The sequence below is a fragment of the Thamnophis elegans genome, chromosome 6 (genome assembly GCF_009769535.1).
Source record: "Thamnophis elegans isolate rThaEle1 chromosome 6, rThaEle1.pri, whole genome shotgun sequence".
Classification (NCBI taxonomy): Eukaryota; Metazoa; Chordata; class Lepidosauria; order Squamata; family Colubridae; genus Thamnophis; species Thamnophis elegans.
In genome coordinates, this window is record NC_045546.1 from 50074631 (window position 1) to 50099268 (window position 24638).

The 24638-nt window shown below is 33.4% G+C and overlaps 1 protein-coding gene across 1 annotated transcript in view; it reads right to left on the minus strand.

Moving 5' to 3' along the window:
* LTN1 (listerin E3 ubiquitin protein ligase 1) overlaps positions 1-24638 on the minus strand; it is a 36759-nt gene that overhangs the window by 6121 nt on the left and 6000 nt on the right. Inside the window, 23 exon segments of the mRNA XM_032219244.1 lie at positions 1798-1872; positions 2681-2918; positions 3335-3418; positions 3421-3550; positions 3669-3810; positions 4619-4754; positions 4985-5127; positions 5679-5783; positions 5971-6130; positions 8110-8311; positions 8756-8906; positions 9770-9923; positions 10630-10869; positions 11100-11292; positions 12528-12569; positions 13639-14397; positions 15188-15335; positions 15786-15976; positions 17273-17446; positions 19124-19304; positions 19945-19997; positions 20774-21004; positions 21323-21421. Coding sequence (XP_032075135.1) covers positions 1798-1872; positions 2681-2918; positions 3335-3418; positions 3421-3550; positions 3669-3810; positions 4619-4754; positions 4985-5127; positions 5679-5783; positions 5971-6130; positions 8110-8311; positions 8756-8906; positions 9770-9923; positions 10630-10869; positions 11100-11292; positions 12528-12569; positions 13639-14397; positions 15188-15335; positions 15786-15976; positions 17273-17446; positions 19124-19304; positions 19945-19997; positions 20774-21004; positions 21323-21421 — 4031 coding nt within the window.

Genomic DNA, 24638 nt, shown 5'->3' on the forward strand with positions numbered 1-24638 from the left:
AGAAAAAATAACTTTTCTATATACATAAGTACACATATATATACATTGAGACCTTATTGCTTAAATAGATTCAGTAATAGTAGGAGTAATTTTCATGACATAGTATTTTATTTTATTCTTTTCAATCCTTGGACATCCATGACATCCATATATAGACTAATATAATTCTCACACATATAGCTTTTCATTTATGAGTTTAAAAGCTCATATCTTCCTCTACAGCACATACTTTTCAGATATCCAACAGGAAGTTCCAAAATGCATTAGTGTAAGGAAGGTTTATTTTATCTCATATTTCTTTCCAAATAAAATATTTTTCCTCTATTTGTCTCTAGTGACCATGACTAATGGCCATAATTTCCTCCAGCCTAAAAAGAGAGAGAGCTAGGACTTTAGAAGATAAGTGATCAAACTGATGATTGCATACCTTTTTAATACATAAACAAAATATAATTAAGTCTTCAAAAATCTCAATCTGATTTAAATTCATGTTCAGAAACGTGATTTCATGGCCCATTCTGGAATTTGGTAACAGGAATTTAACTTATTTACATAAACATCTTAATTTACAAAATGTTTAATGTTATGATTTTTCCTATATATAAAACTCATCATTGCTAAAATATTATTTGTTTTACCCGACTACGCTGGTTTCTAACTTCTGATATTAAAAATTTCTACTTTTGTTTCTTAAAAAAAAAACACTGTAGCAAAAACATGGCAAGTGGTTGAAACTACCCTGTTTCCCCAAAAATAAGACCTAGCTCGAAAATATGCCTTGGAATGTTTTTACATGTGCATAAGCCCTACCCCAAAATAAACCCTACTTAAGAGTCTGCACAGACGCCCGGCCGCCCTTTCCATCTGGCTGCTTGCAGTGCTGTGGTCAAGCAGTAGGGGAGCCATCTTGCATCAGATTACCTCAGGGCCTCTGCAGCCAGGCCATCCATGCTCCAACACCTGCCTCATGGTGGCAGCACCAATAGCCATGTGCAGCAGGAGCCTGCGTGGCCGCAGGCCCACTTCTACTTGTCTGCAGCCACAACAGAGCAGGAGGCAGAGTGGTGTGCTGGTGTTGGTGCCGTGCCACAAGAGGATGGCCTGGCTGCAGGGGTTCTGAAGTAAGCCTGGCGCATGGAGAAGCTCCACTCCCCGCATCGCCTCGTGGTCATGGCACTGGTGTGATCTTCGGCCTCCTGCTCTGTTGTGGCTGCAAGCAAGCAAAAGAAGTGGGCCTGTGGCCATGCTGGACCTTTCTGGATGGAGCTGCTGGAGCCGCCTCTGCAAAGCAAGGGTGCATGGGTGGCGTGCAGGGGCCCTGAGGTAAGCTTGTGTGGGCTGCGTGAGAGAATTCCACTGCCCTGCCTTGTGGTGATGGCAGTAGCACACCACATGGCTCCCTGCTCCCACATGAGAAAGCAGAAGCAGTGGCCTCTTGTACATGGGGAAAAAAATAAGACATCCACAAAAATAAGCCCTAGTGCTTATTTTGGGACCCAAAAGAAAATAAGACCCGGTCTTATTTTGGGGGAAATGTGGTATTTATTTATTTGTATCTTACTTTTATTAGTTTTACAAATGCCTCAAGGCAAATAGTTGAAACTATTTATGTATTTATTTGTCTCTCATCTTTATCATTTTTACAAATAACTCAAGGTGGTGAACATATCCAACACATCTCCTATTTTCCCCACAACAACAATCCTATGAGTGGGATGGGCTGGGAGAGAGTGACTGACCGAAAGTCATCCAGATAAGGAGCTCTATAAATCATCGTAAATATAAAATGAAACATACAATAATAATTCCTCTTCTTCATCACCATAAGATCTGAGATCCACGTTGTCAAATTTAGGTAAATCAGACATTAACCTAGAATATGAAATAAAGAAATGAGAAGAACCTATTTACATTTTTATAGCATAAATATTTATCTGACTTTGAGAAGTAATCATAATAAAATGATTTCATATTAAAACATTAATTAAAAGACTACACTGACAAACTTGGTTTTTTATCAAATAGTTGCCTTGGTGAGCAGGGCCAGTCGCAAACTACCAATTCACCAGTCATTTTAGATACTATTTACATTCCAGGAGGTGGGGATTTCTATCAGGTAGAAAGATATATCTGCTGATACATATTAGATTAGATGCTTATGTTTGGCTTTGAAGAATGCCAGATTCTTATTGAATGAAAAATAAACCAGGCAGGTCAAGGAACGCAATGGCCAAGATGATTAACTGAGTCACACTGGTGCCTATAAGATTCATATTGTACATATCTAGAATATAATCAGTGTACTTTCAGAGTACAATGAACTAGAAGTCAATTTTAATTTTGCTCCCTCCTCCAGCAAATTTTTATACATACCATATCTATGAAGAAGTTATTAAAGGAAGCTCAAAAGGTTACAGTCGTAAATATCTCTATAGTGTACTACCCTATCCAGCTCATAAAAATCTGAACTATATAGGCTTGAGGTTATAATCACTAGTTCTGTTATCTTCCACTGAAAACAAAACCTAGGTTGATTAAGAAATTATTAGTATATAGAAAATATATACTATTTAATGGTGATAGTACTTCTATATTCCTTAGCTTTAAAGTATCTCTTATACTGAGAAAATTAAAAAGAACTAGATCACAGCATGCTCTAAGGAAATTGGAAATAACTTACTTGTTTAGCATGTGGTACACTGCAATTTGAACAGGTCTAGCTCTGAAGAGTAATAACGGAGAAAAAGTATTTAACAAAGTCTGTAGATTGTCAGGGAGATTTGTTTTCTGACCAGCAACAAATTTGGCAGGAAGCCTGTGGTTCAGTAACTGATCCTTTGATATATATGTTAAAGCTTTACCTAAAGATTTCAATATGGAGTTCTGAAATGATGTTTCCATTACATCTTGTTCTTTTCCTGTATAGAAGGTACAAGATAATTCACAGCCTGAAATTATTATAACAAATATTCAAGTAGAAATTATAAAGAATGATTTTCATCTAAAGTGCCATTAATAATATTCAGTTGTACATTCAAAATAATAGCTTTACATGATGCCACCAGTGAAATAGAAAAACTGAAATGCATTCAAAGAATTCTGAAACAACATGGTAGAATGGAAACTATGAAGGAAACTATGAAGGAAAATTATGTGCAAATTTTTTTCTTTATATCATCCTAGAAACCACAAAATATACCTATATAAATCTATACTGCAAATCTTAAAATCAAATATTTACTAACAAAATCCTGGCGTGTTAAATAGCCTGTCAAGGTATTTTTATGTTATGGCTCTACATTGCCTGTCTGTGTATTTACCCTCCGTCAAAAACTTACGGGTGATTTTGCCAACAGAGGCAAAAGCAAGCTATGAATGCCTTCTGAAAAGAACTCCTGCCATTCAGACATGAGATTTTTGGAAATTTTTCAACAATTTCAGGAGTTGTTGCCTGGAAGTATGCACTTAGAGAAGCACTCAGGTCACAGCTAACAGAAGCAAAAACTTGAACCTGGGCGGCAGGAAAGACCTCTGGGTTTTCACAGGTTGTCTGTAAACAATTAAATTAAATTATTATTTTTCATAGCAAATTTTAAAATTTTCCTACAAGGAATGTGAAATTCTTTAAATGTAGAAACTATATCATTCTTTTTATGTTTGTTACTTACTTCTAACCATGCTAGCATAGAGCACATGACAAAATCCCATTCACTCTCCAATAAGGAGACAGGCTTCTTCAGCAACAGAGAAATGAAACGGATCATTTCTATATTTAAACCAAGCAGCTGTGGATTTGTTTCTTGTAGATTACTGAGGCAAAAAATTAAGAATATGTTTAGAATCTAAACTAAAATGAAAGGGCAAATGCTTGTATTACAATACAACCAACACTTTCAATTTTTTTTCTTTCAAGATTTCATTTACTAAAGAAAACATTCAGGTGAGAAAGTTGAAAGCAAACAAAAATGCAAAGAACAAAAATGTATTTCCAATACAAAAAAGTATCAGCAGTTCAGCACTGCACTGTGGAATTCTTGGTGCTCTCTTAGCTTAATTGTTTGCTTGCAGATGTTTCAATACCCGACCAAGAAAAACATGATGTTGGGTAAAGAAACGTCTAGAAGCAAACAATCAAGCTTAGAGAGCACCAAGACCTCTCACAAACAGTACCTGATTTATGGACAGCTCAGCTTGTCTTATGAGGTATGTTAAGCTATTTCTCTTTGGTGAAAACCAACATTCTCAAAGCACAAAAGTATATACTGCAATTAAGTTGTTTATATTGCAATGGCAGCTTCCAATAAGAAAATGAATACATGTAATAAAATAATTGATTCTAGAAGTTTTTAAAAAAGTGTTAACACTCATTATAATTGTGAACAATAAGAGTATATTAAGATGCACTCTTATTCCTGTTACACACAATGTCTTTTCTAAAACAAAATGCATTCAAATGCTAGAATACCTCTAGAGGACAAGTTTGTCAAAGCTGATACAAAAGACAAGCTTGCAATTATTGGACTAAAATCATAGATTGAAATAAATAAAATTCAAGTGGGAGCAAACCTATTTTAGTTATTCTATGAATTATTTTTGAAAAATAAGAAAAATAATTTACCAGCTGAAAAGAAAACTATCTTCATAATCACTGCGCCAAGATACGATGACCTTCAATATTCCAGCCATTAGTTCTCCGTAATCAGTATCTTGAGTATTCAAGCAGGAATTTAAAATGCCAAGATATCCAAATGCTCCTGAACAGTGTGAAATATTAGTTTAATAAATGTTATTAAATGTCTTTGAGTATAATAAGAAAACAAAAAAAGTGTTTAGTGATCAGAACTGAATACTGACTATTCTAGTAAAGTAACAAGGTCCATTAAAATAGTTTTGCAATTATCAATTGCAAAAAAATGTTGTTATGTGCACTAAACGTCCTATTCCAATTCAATGTAGCATTGTAGAAATTATTTAAGACACTGACCCTCAGGACCAAAGAGATCAGTTCCATTACATGTCATTAGTTTAGCTGTGAACCTAATGACAAGTTCTTCCTTATCTTCGTCAGGTAAAACTGTAGACAGATTCTGAAGTGTATGCAGGTTTCCCTCAGTTAATGGGAAAAAGCTGTTCACAAGAAAAAGAAAATCAAGGAATCAATATAAAATTATTTTTGTATTGATAAATTTAAAAAATCAGGATGACAGAGATTGTTATATACAGAACTCTATGAGTAACAAAACATATTTAACTTCAAAAAAGTAAGACATTTTGGACAGCTGCACCATTTATTTGAAAGTTATGGATCTAGGGTTAGAAATTTTAAGTAATATAGGATATTAGAGAATTGAAGGGATGTGTGCATGTTACCTATTAGTTAATATAAGATTCAGATTCAATAGACAACTATTACTATCATGCATGTGTGTGTGGTGTGTATACACATACACACATATAAAAATACACATACACACACACACACACACACACACACATGTACTGCCCTACAGAAAAGGATAAAGTTTCTTCTGACTGCGACCAATAATGGTGATGGCAACATAATTTCTGTTTGCAATGTAAGACATTTTGTACTGCCTTTTTTTCCTGTCTTGATTTAATCACTGTAATAGTAGGACAAAAAATTATAGTTTCCATGCACTCCCAGTTAACTATCATACCTCTCAGATGAATCAAAAAGTGCTTTAATCTCACAGGGTGCAAAGTTTTGTGCATTTATCAATTTAGCCATGGTTAAAGCCCAAAGTCGTCCGCTCTCTTTTGATCTACAAAGAATTCAAAATTTCTAAGATTAACATGGCTTATATACATATGAATACAACAAAATCATTTGTATTTATTTTAGGTGAGAATTGTTTATATAAAGGCACTATATACATTTATAATGAAAAAAATCAAGATAATCTCTAATAAAATCCTTATGAGAAATGCATATTTTCCTTCAATATTTACCTATTGAACAATATTTGTAAAAGATGGGAAATATTATTGAGTAGATAGAAATTTTCATGTGAAATTTTCATTACTTCAGCATTATGAAGAAATTCAAGTAGCAGACCAGATGGGTTTGCCAATTCTTCAATCCACTGTAAGGCATACAGCTGTTCTACAACTAGAAAAACAGAAATATATATTTTATTTCTATAATTTAACAGTTACTAGTTAGATATATACATTTATTTACCGTATTTTGGGAGTATAAGACGCACCTTTTTTCCTCAAAAGAGGCTGAAATCTGGGTGCATCTTATTCACTGAATACAGCAATTTTTGCCTCCCGAAGCCCCGCCCCCTTCATCAAAATGGCCTTGCATACCCTTATGGAGGCTTTGAGAGAGCTCCTGGGGGCTGGGGAGGGCAGAAATCAGCAAAAACCAGGCTTTTTGCCCCTCCCCCAACAGCACTCTATAAGCCACCCTAAAGGTATTGACAAAAAACGGACCCGTTTTGGCAAAAGACGGCCTTTTTTTGTTCATTTTTGTCCCCACCAACCCCAGGAACACTCTGCAAGTTCCCCCAAGGCTATTCATGCCTTTTTAAAAAAAAAAAAAAGGTCCATTTTCATGCTGTTTTGGGGAGGTTTTCAGAGTGCAAAAACACTTTAACTGATTGATGAGAATTACGTTGATCAAGTACTGTGCCATCAGAAACAAAGTTTTAGGTGCTGCTGATTGTCAGCGATTTCCTTCTCCAGCACATGGATAAATACATCTGGAAATATCTACCTACCTACCTACTCTCTCTCTCTCCCTACTTACTGTATTTCTCTCCACCTACCTATCGTCTCTCCCTACCTATCTACTGTATTTCTCTCACTATCCCTCTACCTATCAACCTACCTACTCTCTCCTTATCTACTGTATTTCTCTTTGTATCTCTATCTATTTCTCTCTCTCTATCCCTCTACCTACCTACCTACACTCTCTCTCCTCTCCCTACCTACCTATTTCTCTATCGCTATTTCTCTCTCTCTCCCTTTATTTACCTACCTACCTTTCTCTCTCTTTCTCTCCCTTCCTGCCTACTGTATTTCTCTCTCTTTCTCTCCCTCTCTATCCCTACCTACTTTTTTTAAAAAAATGCCTCTTCAAAACCTTTGTACATCTTATACTCTGGTGTGTCTTATACTTCGAAAAATATGGTAACTCTTTTTGGTTTTATTAAATAACAAAACGCTGTATTTAGTGTATATATATTATGATTTTGATTTATTAATTCACTAAATAAAGATACGTTGGTATAATAATACATTAAGAAACTTATAAGAAAGCTTACTTTCATTATTTAAAAAATAATTGTTTATAGTTCATCTATAATTTTATAATAATAAATGTTATAATAATTTATATAAATAATATAAATATAAATAATTTATGACAATTTTAATTATCAATAAAGAATTGAAAATGAGATGCAATAATGAGAGTTAATTGTGGTATTTCAACAAATATAAATAGTTTATGGCATAGAGTAGTCTTTCTCAAGCTTTTTAACTTGGAGAAAGCCTTAAAATAATTTTCAGATCTTAGGAAACCCTTGTATAAAAATTGGAAAAAAATATTAAAACTGCTCAAAACTATTCACTTCTAAACTACATAATTCAGGTTGTAAACATTTTGAATTGTGTAGGTTAGAAGTGAATTGTTTTCATGTCCCAATAGCAAAGCAATATGCCCATAGCCAAGTCATGGGGTTTAAAAATTCCACTGCCACAAGCATGAGCATTACATGGCATAGATAGTTTAAAATATTTTTTTTTCAATCATGTTCTCTTGGTGAACCCATAGTGACTTGTAGCAGAACCCTTGGGTTTCACAAAACTCTAGTTGAGGAATGCTGGCCTAGAACCTAGAAATATCATTGTGGATGGCACCTATTAATTATACAAAACAGTGCTGTCCCATCATAATATATGGTTGTGACGTTCTATTGTTTATCCCAATATGTCATTATTAACCTCTGAAGTTTTAATATAATTTTATTATATATTTAATGTAACATATGCCACATTTGGCAAAATGGCAATAGAAAAAAAGAATATAATAGATTGTCACACACAGGTTTAATTATTATTAATTTTGCTATCACTTACTGATATTATCAATTTTTCTTCTTTCTACTTCAGGGTTTTCAAATGCAGACTCCTTTTCCAGTATCAATAATGCCATTCTACTAAGCAGAGCTGTAGTACAAAGATGACTTGGAAGTTTAGCTGGGATAGAAAATTTATGATCTATTCCAGGTAATTCACAATTAATACTTAGTCTTCCTTCCAGAAGTGGCTTCCTCAACCACTGTAATGACATATAAAAAACATGTAAAGTATATCTTCCTTTGAGAAAAGCAAAATTTCAAATATTTCATTCCATATCGATATAAAATTTTATGAAGATTTAACATTTAATTAATAATATTAAAACTAGATATGGCATTAATTGTCAAAGGATATATTTACATTACACATAAATAAAATATACATTATTATAAATATAATGTATAATTATATATGTAATGTATATTTCATCTGAAATATTGCTATACTTAAAATATATTTCAAATGAGTATGTTGAAAGCAATTATTATAATGTCTATTTTATAATAATATCTTTCTTACACCTTCCATTTAAGCTTAAAATAATTAATGCAGGCTCCTTAAATGAAAAAAAATCTAAGCAAGTAAAATATGCAAACACTGAAGATTACTCTGCCATGTATCAATTTTGCTTTAGTTTACATACCTCACTGGACAGAGACTCCCGCATCTTTTCCCATTCAGTCTGAGTTGGAGTAAGCCATTCAATGTAATCATTCAGAACACAAGCAGAAACATCTTCAGCTTCTAGCAATGTAGTCAACAAATCACTGACCACAGAGATCAAAACCTGCAAACTGAAAATAAACCAACTTTTTGCTTGATACAGAATTTAGATAATAGCAAACTGTATATAGACGCAATCTGACCAAGATTAACAATGAAACCATCATTTAGTATAAGAAGCCTCAACAAACATCATATAAAATGAATTATTATAAATTTATTTCTGTAAAAATTTGGAAGGTAAATCTGGATGATTTGGCAGCCTACGCATTTTAACAACACAACAGAACATACAGAATATCCATGGAAGACAAGGCAGCGTAGTAAAACAAAAGCTGCAATGGTAAAGTTTATTAAGTTATTACTAGAAACTTAATCTCAATAAAACTTACTTTATAGGAAAAAAAACAAGAACCAAATGGGATGGGGAAAATGAAGTTCAGGAAGTCCATTATTTACTATCATTCATTTTGTCTGAAGTTATAAAGCTGCTGAAAAATGTGACATATGACTGGTCCTTGCACTTATGACCAATGCAGCATCCCCAGTCACATGATTATAATTCTGGCACTTGACGACCAATATATGTTTACAAGGGTTGCAGCAACCTGGGGTCATGAGATCTCCATTTGCAACCTTTCCAGCATCTTCCAACAAGCAAAATCAATGATTCATTTAGCAACTGAATGATTTGTATAACTACCATAGCAAAAAAAACCATAATGCTGTGAACGGTCAAGTGATAATTTGTTTAATGACTGCATCATTTAGTAATGGACGCCCAATTCCCTTTGTGGTCATGCTTTCAAACAAAATAAATATTGATCTCAGAATGAAATCTGAAATCCTACTTACAGGATATTTTAAAATCACTAGTAGTATGAATGATGACTAGCTTTGAGCAAATAAATTATGCAGGGCATTCTAAAGCTACCTTTTAATGTCCAATACTGATGTTTGAAGCTGGTTCTTGACCCAGAATGCAGATTTCTGTAGAAAGCTGCTCTCCTTATGCAGAATGCTACGCTGACACACAAGTGAAGTGATACCACACATCCAAGTATGCTTCAATTTATTTACAAGGAAATCTACATGAAGGAAAAAATGGATCCAAATTTTAACTATTAAACAGAATGATAGACATTAATCATGCTTTAAAACCGAAAGCTTATGAGCAGAATGATGTTTTCATCACTTAAGTAAGGAAGCTATGTCCTTATTTTCCAATGAAACTATTTTATGGATAAACGATAAAAAGGTTTATCAACTTATACTTCGTAAAAATTAATACGCATTCAATTACAGATTAGATGTCATAACCATGAAAAAAACACATTGCTATATCTGCTTGCTGAATAGTACCATGCCTGATTCATCCTTATTCTGTTTTATAGAATTAAATTGTTTATGTTTCTGCCAAGATTACATTTTTTAAGAAACTGCATATTTCTCAATTGAAAAAGGTGTAATTCTAGTTCCTGTTTAAACAATTTGTTATGTACATTCAAACATAAACTTAAATGCAGAAATTCTGTTTTCTCAATATTTCTACTTGAAAACATGATCACCATTTTTGCAATATTTGATTCTGTATGTTTGTGTGTGTTTATGTATACTTACATATATAACATGTATATTATGTGTAGGTATGTAAATGTATGTATGTATGTATGTATGTAAATGTGTATGTATACAAGGAATCAAATAACTTGCAATTTTTAGTTACAAATAGGTGGTAAGAAATATACCCAAAAAATCAATATGGAATTAGTTATACATACTAGGCAACTGTACCTGATAAACATGTTATATCTTGGGTCTGTGCACATAACTGGAAAATAGTGAATAATAAATCTTCAGAGGATGGCATTAATAAACATCCTTTAACCGAAGTGAAAAAACTGGAGGCTATGTCACAGATGAAAGACACTGATAGTTCTGTATTTCCAGCTTCTGAAAGATCCTTAGCTTTTGACAGAGCGGCTTGAAGTTTGTCAATTATTCTTTTAACATAAACTTCACCAATTAAGGACTCTGTGGATTAAAAGTGACATTTTATTACATGATCATAAAACCACCAGCTCTACTACTATCTGAGTCCTCATTTTTAGTGTCCTGAAAAAACTCTGGCTTTTTATTACCACACATAAATACTGTACTGTCTAACTCACCTACACCAGTGCCTCAACTTTTCTATCCATGGCAAGTTAGCCTCTAATTCTCCTAGAAGTATATTACTCATTATAAAAGTCTGCACCACTTACCATTTTTAATTAACTGAGATAATACCAAGCTTAGGAGAGTCCATTGTTCTGAATGAAATGATTCGGCTGAAGTTACTGTCATCTTCAAGCTGATGTTACACAGATCATGGGCCAGAGTCACAAGCTTCTCACCTAATACATCTCCTTTTAGCCATGCAGAACTTAACGAATGTTTCTCAGAGCTTGAACAGGCCTAAGATTTAGAAAGTACACAAATATTTTTCAAAGTAGTTGTTCACTCTTTTAATCTCAAAATAAACCTCTTGGTTTGTTATAAAAATCTAAATAAAAAACATGTACTGTTCAAAGTATCAGATCAGTAAGATCCATGAAAACATTATATATGAAAGGTAAGATTAGATAAGATAGATAGATAGATAGATAGATAGATAGATAGATAGATAGATAGATAGATAGATAGATAGAAGCATGTGCGCATATGCCTGCCACCCGCACCCTGCAGAGAAATATTTCTACTAAAAAATACTAGATATTCAGTTTAAACACTTGGTTAAATCAAAGATACTTACAATGTTCCATCTTGAAAGGAATCTTGGAAAAGAGGCAATTAATCAATTTCTAAAAAGGGCAATTTCCCCTCTTATGCCTGTTCAAACCATCTGAAACCACTGTTTCACTTTAAAGCAAACTGCCATAGATTTTCCAGAGGACTCAATAAAAAGCTGCTGTAAAAGCTTCTTTGCTTACGTCAGCACATTGCTCCTTCAAACATTCTGTAGAGCCATATTCATTCGAAAGACTTTGGCACAGAAAGTATGTCTTTTGTTCAGCTAAAAGTCATGCTGTATCTGTTTCACTTATTAATTTTTCCCCTGCCTTTATAAGTCAAGCAAGGCAGTTTACAGATATATACTCCTTCTTCCAGCCTATTTTCCCCACAGAAACAGCCCTACGAGGTGGGTCGGGGCAAGTGATTGACCCAATGTCACTGTCAGCTATCTTCTCTCAGTCTGTCTTGAAGGTTAAATGGAAAAGATAATACTTTGCACTTTCTTCTTTTTAACCAATCTGCTCCCTTTCCAAAGCATTTCACTATTCTCACAGGCTCCACAGAAGAAAAAAAACAAGCAATGTACTCTTGGCTGTCCTCGTCTATTTTTTCTTAGATGTTTATTTCCAAATCATCTACCTATATAATACGTAACCAAAACATATAATATAATAAGACAGATATATTTTGTAGTCTCAGAAAGATTTATGCAATGAAAAATTACCCACAAACAGGCCAAAGAGGGGAAACAGCTGGTTTTGCTCCCAAGCAACATGAGCTCATTCATTCCAACGGAACATTCCAGCAAGCCGTAACTAGGAACAACTAAAATGCCCATGTATACCAAAGGAACTTAGTGCATCTCTGGATCCCAGACTAACACGAATGAAAACTGGGGGAGGGGAGTTTGAATGTACCTTTTGGATTATTTGAAGAAGAATACTCCATTTTAGATCCATCTTGAAAAGAAAAAGAAATAGCATCAAAACACGACAATAAAACTGGACAATTTTTCAGAATCATGTAATATTAGAAAGGGATATGGATTCAAAGGAAATCTGGGAATGAATGGCCATGGATGGTATACCTATTGGCCACTCCTTTAAAAACCTCTGGTATTTCCTGGCTTTGAAATTAGCTGCACAATCATGGGAAAATAATTATTTGATCTAAGGAGGTACTAACATGTGCAATGCCTTCATCTACATATACTCTCAATCCCCTTTGCTGCGCAAATTAGACAGCTGCATAGCTCTACTTAATATTGTAAACACAGTCTTGAGTAGTACTTCTTTTCTGAAGAAACATGTATATACATATAGCCCACGAATAACATCTGTTTTCTTTAACATGAAAACTAGACTAGATTTGCATGAGATCTGGTTTCATTGGGTATGCCTCACCAGGGACTCTTTAGTCAGAAAAGGGTGTACTTGAAGAAAACTTAATCTTCCCCCTTAAGCATAGTACTTTATTTGTTTGATCATCAGAAAGTATGGCTAGTGAAAATATAGACAAAAACATGAATGTTCACAATAGTATGTCTCAGAAGACAGATGTTGGCTCTCTCTTAATTGACCTTCCAAAATCTAGGAAATGCATTTAGTTTGATATATAAAATTGATTTCAGCGGGACTTCAATACTAATTGATTTGCAACTTCCCTAGTTAGCAAGATGGTATGAAGCAGCAGTTGTGTTTGTGCTGCTCTTTATAATATTGTTTCAAATATTGTTTATGATATGTTTATTGCTCTTTATGTTTCAAATAATGTTTAAAATCAATTTATAACAGATAAAAAAGTTTATAACAGATAAAAAAAGATACTTTTAAAGGATAATTAAAAGTATTTTATAACTGTCCTAATGCAATTCTACTTCCAAATATTAAGAAATGAATGCATGTTACTTGATAGGCCATAGCAACCAGTGTGCAAGTACAAATATTACTATTCCAAACTCTAATTAGTCTAACAGAATACGTTAAAACAAATTGAATGAAATCAATTTACTGAATAAGAAAACTGTACCTTTGTTAAATCATTGAGAATATTTTCCCTCTCTATGGGACTGCTGCAGCAATAGAGAATGCTATATAAAATATTGACCAGGAAGTCTGTCTCTTTTCTCCAATCTTCTTTCAGCCAAACAATTAACTTTTCGTGCAGAAACTGAATAGATGGATTTTCATACCGAACATCATCACTTTCTTCTATAAGCACCTGGAAAACTTTATGAGAAGCAAAGGTGCTGAGTAGAGCAGAGAGGAACTTTAAGTGTTGGTCAGATGTCTGTTGGCTAGTGTACCCTATGCTTAGTTCTGCAAGTTTACAAACTAAACCTTCTAAAGAGTCGTTCTGTAGAGGAAAAGTATGTTTTCCATGAATTTCATGAATGACATTACTGGATTCATTGCTAGTTCTCATGTCAACAAAATTCTCATGTTCGGCGTTAATTTCAACTTTTCTGTCTTCTGCAAATCTTACATTTACAGCTTTTTTTCTATTTGTTTTCATCTTGTTTTCTGGGTTGTGAAGAATTTGCAACAAAGAAGACACAGCAGCCAATGATTTCTCATCTGCATCCATTACAGCAACATGTCCCACACATATATTTGAAAGGCCATCCCAAAAGTTAGATAACATTCTCTGAAAAGTGAGGGATGTTCTATCATCATTAGTTATTTCTGCTTTTGTTTTCCAAACATTCAGCATGTCTGCTATCTCATAAAACAGAGATCCATTTTGTAATTTGGGCTCTTTAATTACTGTATCAATGAGAGGAATTAACTGTAAAGAAAAAAACAAATGCATTTTAATCTCAATATGAATTAATACCTTTTCTGAAAAGTGTTTCAACCTATGCAGCATATTCCTTTTATTTTTAGTTATTTTTAGAAGCCCATATGGATAAAGTTCATCTCATGAGCAGAAGTGGGACAGAGGGAATTGGTATGTGAAGGTAGTCCTTGACTTATGACCACATCTGAGCCACAAATTTCTGTTGCTAAGTAAGACAGTTGTTAAGTGCTTCATTTTATGACCTTTCTTGTCAAAGTGAATTGCTACATTTGTTAAGTAACATTATTAAGTGAATCTAGCTTCCCACCGACTTTGCTTGTCAGGAGGACATAAAAGGGGATCATATGACTCCAGTACAATGCAACTGTCATAAATACATGCCAATTGTTACGCATTCAAATTGTGAGCATGTGACCATGGGAAAAACAGTCATGTCACTTTTTTCAGTGCCATTGTAACTTCAAACGGTCACTAAACAAATGGTTCTAAGTCAAGGACTACCTGTATCCAGATCGATGTTGTGAACTATCCAACAATAATATAATAAGAGAAATAGAAGCCTCATTGCTGTATAAAGGGGAAAATTTTAATAGGAGAAACAAACAGAAGCAAATTTTATGAAAAACAGATAACATTTTTGTTATTTCATAAGAGCATATTTCAACTGAAACTGTTCAAAACATTAATATTTGGTGCAAAGTAAACTCACCAATCTAGTATTAATCAATTAAAACCTTCAAAGATAATCCAATATTTTATTTCTGCCATGCTAATATACCTGGATATTTATAAGCATTTCTTGTATTTTAACTTCATCTTCTTCTTCACCAATATTCTGTAGGACTGTAAATTGTAAACACTCCATAAAAGTTGATATGATTGCTGAAGATTCCGAACGACAAACCATCGCTCTTTCGGTGAATAGCCTAAGGAAACAGAAGATCAAGGATCAGAATGAACACCTCCTTGAGTTATTTGTAAAAATAGTAAAGGCAGGAATTAACTAATTAATTAAAGTTAATTTCCATAGTCACATTGGATTAAATGCTATAATCAATAATTAGATTTATATGGTGTTTCTAGTGACAGCTACTGAAAAATTAGCATCAGAAACTTAACTTAAAAACATAACAACCACAAAATGCTACATGGAGGAAAGTTTACAAACTTCAACATCAAAATATTATTTCAACAGTTTCATTACAATTCTCAGAAGACCTAGTATTTGCAGCTTTCAAATTCAACTATCTCTTGTTCTTCATCTTCAAATAAAATACAACTACTACCTACACATACACACTTAAAATATAAATTTAAAAAAAACTTTAAACACATAACCATTATTTGATTTAAAAAGCATGAGCTAATTATCATACCCTTTAATTATAGAAGTGAAGAATGTTGTTGAATAATTTAACTTTGGATCTGCAACGTTATGAGGCACCTTACTAATAAATGGCAAGATATTAGGATATATAACAGTAGCAAGTCCTCTTCCTCCTTCTCGAAGCACTGTCCATAATTTTGGTAGAACTCCTTTTTTTGCATTCACATGGCTCCAACAATCCTGCAGAATAATAAATGTGAAGCAATAAATTAAAGAATACATAGTTTCTTGACACTGAAAATTAAGCATCCTACTTCCTTATCTTGATATTAAATAAAGTATCTGAAGACAGAGACATTAAAGTATCCATAACTAATTTTTATAATAAAATAAACAAAATAGAAATAAAACATATTTATACTGGTTCATAAGGGAAAAATTGTAAAATGTTGATCTGAAAAGATTCTGTCTATCCATTTAAATTTGCCAAATTATCAGTGAAAAGTCAATGCATGTTGGCTGTATTAGATAAAAACATAATCAAATTGAGGTATGGTTATTCATTAAGCAGTCTCAATATTTTTTTTTCAGTTGACTCTTTCCCAGATTTGAACGGGAGCTACTAAGAATGACTCGAGATGACACTTGGTCAACTGTGAACCTACCTGAAAACAGGACCTTGAAGGTAGCAATACTTTCTTAGAAGTTCAACTTGAAAATTTGGATAAAAAGTTTGATATAGTAACAATGATTTTAAATCAACTCAAAGATGATAACCACATGCAAGTAAAGTACTAAAAGGTTTACAACTAGACGTATTGAAATGTAATTTGCTACTGGCGACATGAAAGATGAGGTTGACTTGGAAAGTTGGTTAGAGAACTCCAAGAAAGATATGGATTTTAAAGATTCAAAGTTGATAGAAATGACTGGTGATGTACCACAAACGCTATAGAAATACATACAAGAGACTTTATGACTTTAGGGAATAAAATCCAACTGTTATCTTAAGAATAAGCCTTATTATTAATAACCAATCGAGGATATTTGATCTTGAAAAGATCAGAAGCAATGATTGTGATGACTCATGGTAGACCAAAGGCCATTGTGGACTTTCTGCAAGTGAAATACAATAGACTGTTAACAGTGGGTTTTGAAGTTTAATTTAGCTGTTGATTTTACCTGTCAACTAAATAGCAGATAGACTCCAAACTAATTGGCTTGGGTAAACCGTGTGGTAGAAATTTATAAATTGTGGGATGCCTGCTTCTCAAGGGGGGAAGAGTTATTATCTTCGAAGTATATTTATCAGTATTCAATTCGGGGGACAAGGTATGTTTGTGGTTTTTTTTTCTTTTTATGTATTATTTTGTGTAGTTTTGTCAAATTTTGTTTTGTTCCTTTTTTGAAGTTTGTATTTTAATAGTTTGAATAAAAAAAATGATTTTAAAAAGGTATATAATCTGAAAGGTGCCTATGAGTTAAATAATGGTTTCAATGTATAATGACTTAAGGACATAATGGCTTCCAGATTACCTCAATAGTAGTAAGGACATGAAGTACAGCTTCCCAAAGAGCAAGGCATACAATAGCATCACTATCATCAATGCTAAGAAGAACAGCTGGACAAACTCTTGGTGCTTCTTCATTCATGGACTCAGGAATACGCTGACAAAAAGTAGTAATTACCTCAAAGAAAGCCGAGCGAACCTAAAATAGAAACAAGGAAACCTGAATATTTTTGATATGATTACAATACATGTAGACCTCACTTAATGACTGTCCCGTTAAGCAACCATTCAAGGTTATGGCAATGCTGAAAAACTTTATGATCAGCATCCTTTTGTGTGCTTCACAACCAACTTCCAACAAAACAATTGAGAAGGCAGCAATACAATCACAATTCGCAGTCACGTGATGTCTCATTAATAACCCACTGTGACTTGCATAATGACTGAATGGGAAGTAATGTCATACATCCATTGTGGTCACGTTTCACTTACCAACTGCTTGCTTAGTGACAGAGTTGCTAGTCCCAATCGTGATTGTTAAGAGAAGACTACCTGTACTATATCTATACCATAAAGGTAAAGATTCCCCCGCACATGTGTGCTAGTTGTTTCCGGCTCTAGGGACGGTGTTCATCTCCGTTTCTTAGCTGAAGAGCCAGCACTGTCCAAAGACATCTCCATGGTCATGTGGCCAGCATAACTCAATGCTGAAGGCACATGGAGCGCTGTTACCTTCCCACCAAAATGGTCCCTATTTTTCTATTTGCATTTTTTATATGCTTTCGAACTGCTGGTTTGGCAGAAGTTGGGATAAGTAGTGGGAGCTCACTTAGTTACGCGGTGTTAGGGATTCAAACCACTGAACTACCGACCTTCTGATTGACAAGCTCAGCATCTTAGCTACTGAGTCACCATGTCCCCATTATCTCTATACCGTACAATCACTTAAAATTATTATGGAAAACCAACTACCAACCCTGATTCTATGACCAATTTTCTAAGAGCCATAAGACCCTAATTCAGTGATAGTGAACCTTTTTAGCACCAAGTGCCCAAACTGGAACACGCATGCATGCATGTGTGCGCCAGAGCGCTAGAAACCCAAAGTCTGACAAATTGACATCTCTCCCACATCCTTTATAGCCAAAGAAACTAGGAAGAGTTTCTTATGAGCTGCTTACCCTGCCCATATTCCTGCTGCTAGTTAAATTGCCTTTTATCTGATTGTTCCCTTTGCCCTGCTTCCCAAGGTCATTCCTACATACCATTATATCTTGTGACATTGTAAACCAAAGAAAAGCTGAAGTAAAGTCATAACAGCACTTGCAATCAAGTAATTCTAACTTAGCAACTACCTCACTTAAGAACCAAATCACAGTCTTACTGCAGAAGGACTCGCCTCCCTCAATTTTCATGATTTATTTAAAATAAAGATTGCATTTTAAAATACAAAATAACATACAGTAGAAAAATAAGAAACTATGTTAATAATTGTAATAGTTGTACTTTCATTTGAACTAATACTTCAAAACTTCTTTACATAATTCTCATCCAGGACTAATATTTGAGATGTTGGGATATAAGATACTACTTAAGTCATTAGGAAATTGGAATGCAATCTTTTTCACCATTGTTAAAGGATTTTAAACAATATTGCCCGTTCAAAAATTGTAAAAATGCTAGATGTTATTTTAATGACATTAAATAATTAATAATTAATTATTTTTTGAACATTTTTCAGCTAAATCCACTAAATATGAAACATATGTTTGTGTTTAAAACAAAAAAGAGTCTTCATGCCTACAATAAACATGTTTATTTTATCTTTGTTATATTTCAGAATATTTTTTTGCGGAAAGCAAAAAGGTAAAGATACCTGTGCTATGTTATGTTTCCCATATTTCCAAAATTTGTTTTGAGAGAGAAGTGTCTTAAGTCTCTCTTCCAATGATTTAACCTCATTATCAGGAATCATACAAAGCAATTTCTTTAAAGATAATAAAGAAGAGGTTATAATTCGATGAAACTTAGTTTCTCTTTCTTCTTCTGGAACTGCTCTGAATAAAAAACACAAGAACATGGTTTATAAATTCAATTTTCACTATATTTTTTTCATATTTGATTTTATAGTCCATTAAATACATCTTGAGAACCAGAATCTTAATTGTATGCATCAACTACACAGCTATATTATTACTGCAAATAATAGGAAACTTCCAAAATTTCCATTTTGTCAGGTTTAATTTCCCCTTGAAAGTCACAGAATTGAGTACACGTCAGTGGCAATTGGAGTTCCATGCCACCCTAATACATATAATTTCTTATTAACACATTTAGAAAATCTGCACATTCCAAGAAATCAAAATATGGGTGAGTCAACCTTCTTGTTAATAAGGTTTTTTGCTGTGCAGAAACAACACAATTCTCGTTAATGTGTAAAGGCAACAACCTTCATTTTGAAGAGGGACTTAAGCTCTGACCAGCAGTACCAATGGCCAGAAGACGTTTCTCTGCATAGAAACCTCTTCCATCTATTAAAGCTACTGGATAATATCTCCAAAAAGAAAACTTAACTGGGAGAATATTTCATGTCACTTGACATGATAGACCTTGAACATCTTTCATTTCCTTTATTTCAAGAATATCTTTTTAAGTGAAATTTACTTTTCCAAAGAAATAAAAATATACTGTACATACTGTGGATCACTTAGTGTATCAGGAGTTTCTTTCAAAAGATTATCTTGTAGTACCTGGACAAAAATAGTCAGATATCCTTAAATGGAAAAATACTCAATTTATAGATAAAAAGTGTTTTTTTTAAAAAAAAAGTACAATAATGCAGTATTACAATGCCAAATGTACATTTCTTTAATTTAAATTTATTGTGGTATGAATCCAAATAAGTGGAACTTTGCATATTTATTCTGCTTATAAAGATTATCTAATGATGTCTAACAGACTCCACCCAGACAAAAAAGCCAAATAAATGAACAGGTTGGGAAATATGTAACATACACACACATATATATGGAATATACATAAAGAAGATAAAATATTATTTCTAAATTTCAGTTTCACATCATATAATAAATTCAGAATAATTTCAGAAAGAATGGTTTTAACTGTATATGTGAATTGTAATATGTCTTAAGTGACATTATTGTGGTCTCAGAAAAAGTTAATTAAGAAGATACATATATCATTTTGTGTATTTATTATGATTTAAATAATATTTAAAGTAGTAGTCTACAGCATCATGCAACAAACTGGGAGACTTTAGTGGTAGTCTTGCCTCAGGCATGAAACCACCTAGATAGCCTTTGAGCCAATTTCAAAGGTACAAAGCATCATCAATTTAAAAAGTGGCAATGACTGGACAATTGATAACTACGAAAACATCTAGCAAGTATAAAAGCAAAAAACTGTTTTGCTGAACTCCTTTAGGTAGTCATAGTGTATCCTTTTCAGTTGATTTTTAATTATATATTTAACAAAAATTAAAAAACATACAAACTTGAAAACTTACATTTAAAATTTCATCTTTACAAAACATTAAGGCTTCAGATTGTTTGCTTGGTGGAAAGGCCTTTTCAAATGCCTCTTTTGCTGCTGATGCTGCTGGAGAGTAAATATCACACTGAGCTATAAGCCAATATCCCATAATGTTTTTTAAATGAGGAGCTAAATGTTTTCTGACTTTCAGAATAAGCTGTTCAAAAGCTTGCTGTGTAGCTTCCCGGACTCGGCGATCATGATCCTACCATAAACATTGGCAAGTACAAAAATAATTATATAATTTCACTATATACATGAACAATTTTAGATTACCTATTTCTCTAAAGCAAATTTTACTGAGTCATATCTTACAGCTAAAAATATGAATAACATTAATGTCCAATTTTCTGTATGGCTATCACACTATCACTGCTTTATCTAATTCTCAGTTTTCTGCAGAACAAATCAACCTTCCAAGAGGTACAACAGAACTCTGCATTCATCTCTGACCACTATGGCAGCTGATTAAAAGCAGGCTTGGTTCAAGCGTTTCCATATAAATATAAATTTCAGTACTTACAAGAGAAATCTTACAATAAATTCTAGGCCAGTAAGGTAGAACTCCTTTAACAATCTCCGTCTCTCTTTCTTTGCACATTACCCCAAATTCTTGCATAGCCTAAAATAGAAAATAATTACTTTTTTTAAAGCTGATGATTAACTATTATTATATGCTTTCTGTTATGGTGATTATTAAAAAAAGTTCCTGTTTATCAATTGATACTGTGTATACAAGACAGTATTGATTTTTTTTAATCTCTTAGTTTACTACACTTCTATGGCCACCAATTTTAAGAAGCACAACTCTTTTTTTTTTTTTTTTAGAGAACTTTTTTTATTTTTCTTTAAAAAAAAAAACACAAATATGTCATCATTTGTCAATCATTAAGACATTGAAATACAATTTTTTTTTTTTGTTGTGTGTACCCCTCCCTCCCTCCACCCCCCCATCCCCCCTCCTCCTTCCCCCCCCGACTTCCCAGAACCCGTACACGGTATGGATTTTTAACTAACACAGTCTAAAATCTATTGAGAAAAAAAAATAAAGAAATTAAAGACATTCTAGATTGAACTTAGCTTCTTCTTACTGAACTAACTTTTAACAGTTTAAATCATTTCTGATCTTAAGCATAGGCTAACTGGAATTTCTTAGTCCCGTATTTATTTTGTATATAGTCAATCCATTTTTTCCAGTCTCGTTTATATCTCTCATTTGAATGATCTTTGAGATATGCCGATATTTTAGCCATTTCAGCTAAGTTTGTTACTTTCAATGTCCATTCTTGGATTGTAGGCAAGTCTTCCTTCTTCCAATATTGCGCCACCAACAGTCTTGCTGCAGTTATCAGGTGCAGAATCAAATTGGTCTCTACCACTGTAAAATCAGTACATATACCTAGTAAAAATAACTGAGGAATAAACTTTGTCCTTTTTTTAAAAACGTTTTGCATGACCCACCATATTTTTATCCAAAATGCCTTAACCTTTTGGCAGGTCCACCATATATGATAATATGTAGCATCGAGAGAACCACACCTCCAACATTTAGGCTGTACATTCGGATACATAGAAGCCAACTTTTTAGGATCTAAATGCCATCTATAAAACATCTTGTAAAAATTTTCTCTCAGATTTTGAGCTTGTGTAAATTTCACATTTCTTACCCAAATTCTTTCCCATGTATCCAACATTATTGGTTCCTCAATATTTTGAGCCCATTTTATCATACAATCTTTAACTAATTCTGTTTCCGAATCCATCTGTATTAATACATTATATATCCTCTTTATATGCATTAAGCTTTGATCTCTTATTTGTTTAAACAGATTATCCTCAACTTGAATAAAGCCAATTTTTTGATCTATTTTCCACCTAGCCTGTAATTGCCCATACTGGAACCATGTTTGAACTACCTTCTCCTCTTTTAATACCTCTAAAGATTTTAATTGTAATACCCCCCTTTCCGAGGTAAGAAGCTGTCTGTAAGTAAATCTGTCCTGTTTTTGTGCTGTATTCATATTTTCAATTGCATGTCTAGGAATTGCCCACATGGGTATCTTGTCATTTAATTTATATTGGTATTTCTTCCAAACCCGCAATAAAGCATTTCTCAAAATATGACTTTTAAAGTTCTTATCCAATTTTTTGTTGAATAACAGGTAAGCATGCCAACCAAATACCAGATCGTGTCCCTCAATGTTCAATATTCTATCATTAGTTAAATGAATCCAATCACTAATTACAGATAATGCCACTGCATCATAATATAGTTTTAAATTAGGTAGTTTCAATCCTCCTCTCTCACGTACATCTTGCATTATTTTCATCTTTACCCTCGGCTTCTTTCCTGCCCACACAAATTTGTTGATACCCTTCTGCCATTCTAAAAGGTTCGCATCTTTTTTAAGTATAGGTAACATTTGGAAAAGAAATAAAAATTTTGGTAAAATGTTCATTTTCACTGCCGCTATCCTGCCCAGCAAAGATAAGTGCAATTTCTCCCATTTTTTTCATCTCTGTCTGTATGCTATGCCAAAGTGGTTCATAATTATGCTTATATAATTTCCCATTTGAAGTTAAAATGTTAACTCCAAGATATTTGACTTTTTTAACTACCTCACATCCTAGCATCACTCCTAATTCTTCCTTTTGTTTAATATTCATATTTATAGCTAGTATTTTGGTTTTTCCTAAGTTTATTTTAAAGCCAGACACTTGACCATATTGATTAATCGTATTCATTAAAACCATACTGGATTCCTGCGGTTGTTCCAATATTATGACCAAATCATCCGCAAAAGCGCGGACTCTATATTCTTGCTGCCTAATCTTGATCCCTTTTAAACCATCCAAGCCCCGTATTTTATTCAACAATACTTCCAAAGTTATAATAAACAATAATGGGGACAAAGGACAACCCTGTCTTGTACCTTTTCCAATTTGAAAAGAGTCTGTTAAACTTCCATTGACTATGATTTGTGCTGTTTGCTGTTGGTATATTGCTTTAATTGACTGTAAAAATTATCTCCTATCTGCATTTTTTGCAATATCTTCAGCAGAAATTGCCAGTTAACTCGATCAAAGGCCTTCTCAGCATCCAAAAATATAAACGCAGCAGGGATCTGGTTGTTCTTTCCCAAATATTCTAATGCATTAATAATTAATCTGACATTACTTTTCATCTGTCTCCCTTGTATAAAACCTGTTTGGTCCGTATGTATCAATTGTTGAATGACCAACATTAACCTATTTGCTAATATTTTAGTAAAAATTTTATAATCTACATTCAGTAATGAAATGGGTCTATAATTTTTGGGTTGAGTAGTATCTTGATCTTCTTTGGGTATCAAAGATATAAACGCTGTCTTCCAAGATGGAGGGACTTTACCTTCCGTTTGAATCATATTAAATAATTCTCTAAGAGGTTCTACCATTTCTAACTGTAAGTTTTTGTAGTAAACCGCTGTCAAGCCATCTGTACCTGGTGCTTTCCCTGGCTTTAATTGCTTAATTACCTGCAGGATTTCCCCCGAGGTTATTGGTTGATTCAATTTTTGCCTGTGTTCTTCTCTAACTGAAGGTATTTTCTCCTTGTCTAAATATTTGTCTATGTCTAAACCATTAATTTTATCCCCTTTATACAGTTCTGTAAAAAATTCCCAGAAAGCCTTTTGAATCTCTTCCTGTTGGAACACCTCCTTCCCTCTGTAAATCAGTTTAGATATATTTCGAGTTTTCCTTTTTTTCCTAATCTGATAAGCTAACCATCTGCCAGGTTTGTTTGCATTACAAAAAGTATTGTGTTTTGCATATAATAAATTAGTAGCTACCTGGTC